The sequence below is a fragment of the Juglans regia genome, chromosome 7 (assembly GCF_001411555.2).
Source record: "Juglans regia cultivar Chandler chromosome 7, Walnut 2.0, whole genome shotgun sequence".
Taxonomy (NCBI): Eukaryota; Viridiplantae; Streptophyta; class Magnoliopsida; order Fagales; family Juglandaceae; genus Juglans; species Juglans regia.
In genome coordinates, this window is record NC_049907.1 from 12758845 (window position 1) to 12768699 (window position 9855).

General features: G+C 38.2%; 1 protein-coding gene across 1 annotated transcript; it reads left to right on the forward strand.

Moving 5' to 3' along the window:
• Positions 1-8698: 8698 nt before the first annotated feature.
• Positions 8699-9355, forward strand: LOC108992627. Its single transcript, XM_018967227.1, has one exon. It carries the CDS (start codon positions 8699-8701, stop codon positions 9353-9355), a length of 657 nt encoding a protein of 218 aa, XP_018822772.1.
• The last annotated feature ends 500 nt before the right edge of the window (positions 9356-9855 follow it).

Consider the following 9855-nt stretch of genomic DNA (forward strand, 5'->3'; position numbering starts at 1 on the left):
AATTTGACAACATATTAAACCATTTCTCATTAGTTGAGAATGTGGGTTCTCAACCGAGACCCTAAATGGTTTTCCAAACCCTAAATGAAGCCAGTTTTAGCTTAGCTTTTAATTATTTAATTAAATCACTTCCACATACTATTAACCACTCAAATACACCATTATCCATTTTTTTATATCATAGTATTTTCATTGAACCAAGAAAAATTGAACTTAGGCTTGATAGAAACTGAAACCCCAAACCAAACCCTACTGAAAGCCTAAATGAGGCCCAATCAGTTTATGCCCATTAAGGCCCACCGAAATGCACCACCGATGCAAGACTTCTTAGGGAAATTTTCCGTACTACCATGAGTGTACTTCCATTAGCCATGTAAACCCCAAATAATGGTTGATGGGAGGGCAACCAGCCACCTTTCCACCACTCCATCACATGGCAGCTTGAAGGTACAAAATCGTGTTGTAGCCCATAGTTTTGGACATGGTTTTAGCTGACAACGCATACCAAAAAGTCACCCTCACAACCCCTCTCAAGCCCTCCAGTAGCAATATATGAGTCGTACATGGCTTATTCTTTAGGCTTTTGTCACTTTTCAAACACTTTTTTGGAGAGAACTCAAGGAGAAACTTCAGACAACTTTTCTCTCCTTTATTTCTCGAATTAATCAAAGCCTTTGTGAGTAGATTCTCACTAAACACTCTTCATACAAGTTGTTTATCTTTTAGTCTAGTTTCCATTAGTATATATTTTATGATTCCTCATGGAGGTTTGATTTGTGAAAAGTCATTTTAAGCATGCAAAGGTCATGCTAGGCAATGATCTGGACAATGTGTGATTCTTTATTCTGTTTTATGATGTTCTTGACAAGATCTTAGTATGATATTTTTATGGTTTAAATTTAACATATTACTTAGTATGATATTATTATGGTTTAAATTTAACATATCAACATGGAATTTTATTTAAATTTGTTGCATATTGAGAGTTTTTACTAAGAGTTTTGCATGATATAAGAAAGTTGGAAACTGGAGGTTTAAAAACAGTTTCTATTTTGAGTAAATTTGGTTCTTTTGCTATGAAAGCATACTCCTATGGTCTTGATATTCCCATATGTTGGTTTTTAGAAATTTATCTATGTGTTAGGAAGTTATTTTGAAGATTGATAGTTGTGATATGAAGCAAATGGATTTTTATGAATGTTAAGGTCTGGTTGGAACACAAATTTCAGGCTCATGGGTTGTGTTGTGTTTGTATGCATTTTTATCCATTTTATCTTGACTTTAATGCTTGGATTAATTTTAAGACTTGAATATGAAGCCTATGATGTTGTTTATTGATGGTTTACTTCATGAAAAATTCAGATCTAGCAATTGATCAAAAACCAAAACATATAATACTCTATTTTGGAGTAAATGTGCAAACCAATTATATTGGTTGATATTTAGGATGGGATACTTGACGACATTGACGTTCCACCAATATAAGATATCAAACCCCTACGTGAATGGGTGCATCTCTCCTACCAAGTACCTACAACTTCGACTGTGTGTTTGAAGATTGTCGAAACTGCCCCAACCTCTCACCCCACCCTAACATAGATTTTTCCCCATCCCGACTTCGAGAGGAGGTGGTGCAGTAGGTGTAGGTGCCGGAACATTACCACCCTTGAATGCGGCAAACTGATCAAACAATATTTTAAGGATTTCCCTAATCCTTACCACAATATGATTTGCCCATACCTTCCCGTTCACCAATGCCAATTAATACACCTTGCCATTGAATTTGTATTACGGGTCAAGAACAATAGCCACATATAGGAAAGTGTTTATCCTACTCAAACCTTCTCAATACTTGTCATACTTAGTCTGTATGCTCATTGTCATTTCCTGTAGCCTAGTTTGGTCACTCCCGCATATTCCATCTAATTATTCTTTCACTTGACATACTTGCTGATAAAATTCATTAGATGTAATATACAAAGAACTAGAAATGGTGGTTGTGACCTCATAGAAAACCTACAAAATTCTACAAAAATCTCAAAAACAACCCAATCCTCTCTCATCATTAAAATGGTTGACACTTGTATATCCTCCTCACCCAATATTGCAATTCTAAACCTTGCCAATCACTATCTAAAAAATCTACATTCACAGACATATAATTAAAATTTTAGACCAATATTCACATATCGGTTGTGAGGCAAGCTCTTTGACCTCTCAATTGGTTTCTCAACAATTCTCTATGTACATCATGTAGTTTCATAATATTTTTCGCCACTTTGTGGCGAGAAGGAATGTCAAATCTAGGTTCAAAGTACTTAGAGTATTTGACTCACTATCCATTCCTGTTGACTCAAAAAACCTGACATGATAACATGATGCAAAAGTCAAACAACAATTAAAACTATTCAACCATGGATATCAAAACATTTTTGGGGTTTTTGTTTTGAAATCCCAAAACAATAAATTGAAACCGCAATGTGCAAATCACATGTAATCTCCACAATACGCAAATCATAATCCCATCTTCCAAAGGCATTCATCAATCCCATCCTCCAAAAAGTGGTTCGGGATACTTGCAAAACGTAGGAGAGAGATGCTCAGCAACAACGAGGGTGCGAGAGTGAGAGGGAGGGTGCAAGACTCATAGAGAGAGAGAAAGAGAGAGAGAGAGAGAGAGAGGTCTAGGAGAGTGGGAGTCAAGATGGGGGGAGTTTTAGGCTTTCTCCAAAACAAAATTATTTTACTATAAGTATAATTTTTTTAAATACATATCTGAAAATATACTATAATTTTACGATAAGTTGGAGTCGGAGGTAGCCATGTACCGACTCCAACTCTACCTTTACTCCGACTCTGATATTATACATATTTTATAAAAATATATGCATTTTTTATATATTAGTCATATATATATATTTTATATAACTATAACTTATATAGTTACTTAAATTCAATAATATACTATTATGATTAAATTATTATAAAATAATATACTTATACTATAATATAAATTTACTAAATTGACTAATAATAGTATAGTATATGTAAACACCATACTATTAACTATTACTACCCACTAATGTATAATAACATGTAATACTAATTATATAATAAATAATGTATAATAACATTTAATACTAATGTATTATGTAGAAACACAAATATATAAATTTATAATAACATGTAATACTAATGTATAATAACTAAAGTATAATAAGATGTATTAGTAATGCATAATAATTGATGTATAATAACATATAATAATAATGTATAAACATTAACATAAAATACTAATGTATAATAACATTAATTTTTACAATGATTAATTTTTTTTAAAAAAAAATTTGGTTATGTTTTAATAAAATCAAAATTGAAAAAATAATTTTTAAAAAAATCTAAATTTAGAAGCCAAAATTCGATTAGTGAGAGATCAAAATTGTCAAAAAGAAATTTAAAATGGGTTAAGAAAAAAAGCCCAATACAAAACCCCAAATCAAACTCCACTCCGACAAATTGGAGTCGAGGTCGAATTGGACGCTATGTGAATTGAAGTCAGAGTTGGAGGTAGGGCACTCCGAATAAGTCATTTGTCGGTGCTCAGCCCTACTTAGAAATATTGGACTAGTTCATCGCAATCTCTCCTCAAAAGTCTCATCCTTGAAATTTGCTAATTCCTCAAACATTTTTGCTATAAGACATGCACTCACAATAATTTGTCGTACGTCAGCACAAGCAAAAATTCAGGTTGTGCAGAAGAGTCGCCTCTCTATTTTTCTCTCTAGAAAATAGAGGTGGTGTTGTGAGTTCGGAAACGAGAAGGAGTGAGGTGTAGCTATGGAGGATCTCCAGGAGATGTTGGAGAATTTTCAGTTGAACGAGGAAGAAGGTGCGGCTATTGATATTGAGGGGGAGGGGATACTAGAGATTCTACGTAAGGGTGATTGCAGTTTGATTAGCAAAATATGGTCCGAGAGACAGCTCGGGAAGAATATAGTAGAAAATACAATGGCTAAGGTTTGGAGACTGAGTAAACCTGCGGTGTTCACAGAGATGGGGAGGAATATCTTCATTATCACGTTTGCTACCCATGCAGATAAGATTCGGGTAGAGAGTGGTAGGCCATGGCTTTTTGATGGGAATATGTTTGTGATGAATGCATTTGATGGGTTTACCCCATTGAATAAGATATCTTTCGATAAAGCAGTTTTGTGGGTCCAGTTCCATAACTTGCCATTGGTAGGGATGTCCAGGGAGTGTGGGAGGAAGCTGGGAAATTCTATAGGGGAGGTGAAGGAAGTGGAGGCCGATGAAGACAACGTGGGGTGGGGTAAATTCCTTAGAGTAAAAATTTTGATGGACTTGAAGAAGCCTCTAGCCAGGGGACGTACTATTACATTGCAAGGGGTAAAAATTTGGGTTCCAATCAAATATGAGAAGTTGCCGCGTTTTTGTTTGCAGTGTGGAAGAATTATACATGATGGTGTCGAATGTCAAGTCAAAACTGTCAAGGGAGTGCCAAAACAGTTTGGTAGCTGGCTTCGAGCGGACGCCGGAGGTCGTCGTCTTCGGTTTTATTCTCAGCAAGAGTATGACTCGACAGTAAAGAGCACGCAAGCGGAGATGGGGAAGCATACGGAGGGGGAGGGTGGCGAAAATGGTGGAGGTGCAGTACCAGCAGGGAAGACGGCCGCTTGTAATTCAAATTGGAATGGTGCTGATTTTTCGGAGCATGCTGTTATGGATAGCGGGTTTGTCGGCAATGTTGAAGGATTAGATCACGGGGATTGTTTTCAAAATACAAATAAGGAAAAGGAGGGAACGATGGAAGAGCACAGTTGTCACGAAAAGTCTCCGTTATCATCGATAAGATTGGATGAAGATCTATCCGTTACACAAAATTCGGAGGGAGGCAGATTTCACGGAATTGTAAAAGATGGCCATGTAAACAATGCCACGGTGGGCCTTGTGGATGATAGCTTTTCTCCAGCTCAAGGATCAAATGAGGCCCATCAACTTTCAGTGCAACCAAATAGAAGGTCTACTCGGAATACTTGGAAAAAACGTGCTCGTAATCCATGTATGAAATCATGTTTTTATGCTGAGAGTTCAGGTAATAAACGTCCCATAGAAGGTGGTAGTTGTGACACTGCACTAATTGGTGGAAGTAAGAAAGCTAAGCTGACAAGGGTGCCTGAGATTGATCAAGATAATTTATTATCGGCAGAGGCTGTTGAACAGCCCTGCCGAACCCAATGATTCTTCTTAGTTGGAACACCCGTGGGCTTGGGAACCCACGGGGCGTTCGAGCTCTCTCTGATTTAGTCAGGGAAGAAGGTCCCAAGGTCTTGTTCCTACAAGAGACCAAATTAAGTGAGAAGGGTATGGATAATCTCAAGTATAGGATGGGGTACGAGAACTGTTTGGCAGTAAGTAGTGAGGGGAGGAGTGGAGGGATTGCTCTCCTGTGGAAGAATGATGTTAATATAGTCATTAAGAATTTCTCTCGAAATCATATTCATGCATCTATTCAGGACTCTACCACTGATGATGATTCTTGGTATTTTACTGGGGTGTATGGTCAACCTGACTTTAGTAGGCGTCATGAAACCTGGAGCCTTTTAAGATCATTAAAGGTACCAAGTGATAAAGGATGGTTATTGATGGGTGATTTCAATGAGGTGTTAAGTCCTAATGAGAAATGTGGTGGGAGAAATAGAACTGATAAACAGATGCAGGATTTCTGTGAAGTTATTGATGACTGTGAACTGTTGGACTTGGGTTTTCAGGGCAATCCATTTACTTGGTATAATAAAAGGGAACCTGCTCACTGCATTAGTGAAAGGTTGGATAGATGCTTGGCAAACCTAAAGTGGAAGGCTTTATATACTATGGCTTGTGTAAGCCATGGTAGTGTGGCATATTCTGATCATGTGCCAATTAAGTTGCAGCTGCAGGCAAACAGAATGCAAAGAAAAGGGAAGAGGCTCTTTCGTTTTGAGGCAATGTGGGTGGAGGATAAGAGTTGTAAAACTATTATTGAAAAAGCTTGGGGGGATGGATCTGGGGAAAGAACAATGCAGGGGGTGATGAGACAGATAAAAAGGTGTGGAGAACAATTAGAAAGTTGGAATAAAAACAGCTTTGGCCATGTTCAAAAAAATCTAAGAAAGGCAAAGTTACACCTAAAGGTGATTGAAGATTCTGATCCCAGGGGCCTTATGCAAGAAGAACAAAAAAAAGCTAGAATGGAGGTTCATAAATGGCTGGAGAGAAATGAGATTATGTGGAGGCAAATATCACGAGCTCTTTGGTTGGTTGAGGGTGATAGAAATACCAGTTTTTTCCATCATAAGGCTACACAGAGAAAGAAAAAGAATATGTTAAGGGGCATTAGGGATGCTACTGGTAATTGGCAAGTGGAAGATGCAAGAGATGAGGTGATCCTCAACTATTTTGATACTCTATTCACAGCTTCTACTGACAGAGGCAATATGCAGTTCTTAGATAACCTTGTTGGTAGGGTGACTAATGAGATGAAGCAAAGACTAGAGGAGGTGTTTGTGGAAGCAGAAGTGGAAGCAGCTTTAAAGGAGATGAAGCCTACAAAATCCGCTGGACCAGATGGTATGGCTCCTTTGTTTTTTCAAAAATACTGGTCTGTTGTGGGAAGGGATGTTACACAAGCTGTTTTAACTGCTCTGAATACTGGTAGTTTTCCTTCTCAGTTAAATCACACTTTTGTTACTTTGATTCCTAAGAAGAGAAAGGTTGAGGTGGTGTCTGATTTGAGGCCAATCAGTCTATGCAATGTTTTATATAAATTGGTGTCTAAGGTGTTAGCAAACAGGCTTAAGGTTGTGTTACCCGAATTAATTTCCTCTTCTCAGAGTGCTTTTGTACCTGGAAGGTTAATAACGGATAATGTGCTCATTGCCTATGAATTAGTGCATTTCCTTCGAAGGAAGAGGCAAGGAAAGAAGGGTTTTATGTCCCTTAAGCTTGACATGTGCAAGGCTTATGACCGCATTGAGTGGGACTATCTTGAAACTGTCATGAGGAAGATGGGGTTTGGGGCTAAATGGATTGAGTTGTTAATGCTTTGTGTGAAATCTGTCTCTTTTTCTATTCTAGTGAATGGTGAGCCAAAGGGTCTTATCTATCCAACGAGAGGTTTAAGACAAGGGGATCCTCTTTCTCCCTATCTCTTCCTTCTCTGTACAGAGGGGCTCATCTCTCTACTAAAAGAAGCAGATAGAAAAGATGCAGTGGAGGGGATTAGAGTGTGCAGAAGTGCACCAAAAGTAAACCACCTTATGTTTGCAGATGACAGTGTTTTATTTTGTAGGGCTACATTACAGACAAACAGAAACATGCTTCATCTGCTGGAAGTTTATGAAAAAGCCTCGGGCCAAATGGTGAATAGAGAGAAGACTTCCATGTTATTTAGCAAAAATGTTTCCTCTAGACAACAAGAAGAAATCATGCGGTTCTGGGGAGTTCAGCAGCACCAATCTTATGATAAATATTTGGGACTTCCTCCCATGGTGGGTAGAGGAAAATATCGAGCTTTTTCAGTGTTGAAGAGCAAGGTGTGGCAAAAATTACAAGGGTGGAAGGAGAAGCTTTTATCACAAGGGGCAGAGAGGTGCTTATCAAAGCCGTGGCTCTCTCTATCCCTACTTATATCATGAGTTGTTTTAAATTGCCTTTCTCTTTGTGCTCTGAGCTAGAGAGTCTAATTGCTAAGTTTTGGTGGGGACAAAAGAAGGATGAAAACAGAATAAGGTGGATCAGTTGGAGAAAGCTGTGTGAATCAAAGGCACACGGGGGGATGGGGTTCAAGGACTTGAGGTGTTTTAATATGGCACTATTAGCTAAGCAGGGCTGGCGAATCCTTAAAGAGGAAGACTCACTGCTTCATAAGATCTATAAGGCTAGGTATTTTTCTTCTTCTAGCTTCATGGAGGCTAAGTTAGGATCTGAACCTTCTTATGTGTGGAGGGGTATTTGGGAAGCAAAGTCTTTTTTATTAAAAGGGTGCAGATGGAGAGTAGGAGATGGGAAGGCTATTAACATATGGACTGACTATTGGCTACCTAATCATAAACTGGTACCTGCACTAGACTCAATTACTCAAACTCAGCTGAATTGGAAGGTGTCTGAATTGATAGATGGTAATACCAACATGTGGGATGTAGAGAAGGTGAGGAGATTCTTACCACCAAGGGAAGCTTATGAAGTGCTGAATATGATGCTTACTCTTGATCAAAGACCCGATTGTATTGTTTGGGAACATGAGCAAAGTGGACTGTTTAGTGTCAAGAGTGCATACAGATTGTTTGCATCTTTTGATGAGGAGAGGTAGTCGGGTGAAGGGTTAGATAGAGTGGGGCAATGCAGAATGTGGAAAAGAATTTGGAAGCTGCAGGTTCCTAACAGTGTAAAAAATTTTGCTTGGAGGGTGTGCAAAAATGGGTTACCATCATTGAAAAATCTCCAAGCTAAGAAGGTTGTGACAGATACTATGTGCAAATGGTGTCAAGTGGAGGTTGAGGACACAAATCATGCCATTCTCAATTGTTCAAGTTTCAAAGAGCCTTTGCAGCTTCAGCTCAACTTCCTGTAGGGCAATAGCTTTCCACGAGATTTTGTCCAAGTTATGGAAGAATTGGTAAGAAGAAATAAGTCTGGAGAGATGGAGACTTTGGTCCTTTGTGCTTGGGGTTTATGGTACAGAAGAAATAAACTCATGTATGAGAACAAGAAATTATCCCTTGAACAGGCCATAGACCATGCCCTTTCATTGTACCAAGAACACTTATCTGCAACATATGAGCAAAAGAGAGGATTGATGCCTCAATGCCGCTGGCAGCCTCCACCTGCAGGAGTTTTGAAGCTTAACATCGATGGTGCTACATTCCATGAGCAATGCAGATCGGGCGTAGGCATGATCCTTCGAGATGAGAGGGGGAAGGTGCTCTTAACAGCTAGCAAACCAGAACATGATGTTAGTGATCCAATCGAGATAGAGTTCTTGGCAGTTCTGAGAGGCCTCCAAATTTGTTTTCCTTTGGGAATCAGTGAGTTAGAAGTGGAGAGTGATTCATTGCTGGTGGTCCAAGAACTTAACAAAGAACAAGAGTCAATGTCTATTTGGGGAAACTTGGTTTCTGAAATCAAGCGGATGTTACACAGATTTCCTAAAGTTATAGTTCAACATAAAGGCCGTATGGCCAATGCAGTTGCCCATTGTTTGGCAAGACAGTCATGGTGTATTGATGAGCTAGTGATTTGGTGGGACTCTTTTCCTGAAGATGTCTCACAAATCATATGGCATGATGCCTTGATGTAATCTCTTTTTGGATGATGAATAAAATAGCATGCATTGTTTTATCAAAAAAAAAAAAAAATTCAGGTTGTGGAATTTCATTTATACAAAAATGATCTACCATTTAACTGCTCGTGCTTTTATGAATAAAGACCTCTTTATATCTTTTACCGTTTCTTTTCCTATCATTAGTTTTCCTCACAAAGAAAGGTTAGCGTTTCTTAAATTTATGATAATAAAATTTAGGATAAAAAATAATATTTCTATAAAATCTATAATTTTCTGTTCCAAATTTGATCCAACATATTCTCTCTCGTCTTCTTAACTTTTGAACTCAGTCAAGGTTCGTTTTGTTGCGTGTTCCAATAGTCCGAAGAGCATGGCTAGTCATTTTCTAATTTACAAAGGCAGAAAAAAAATAAATAAATAAAAACTAACAAAAGCCTTCCAAGTTCCAAAGAAGAAATGGGTGTCTGATTCAGATGCTGGTACAACTTAGGACCAGAGAGAGTCCTTAAAGCTCC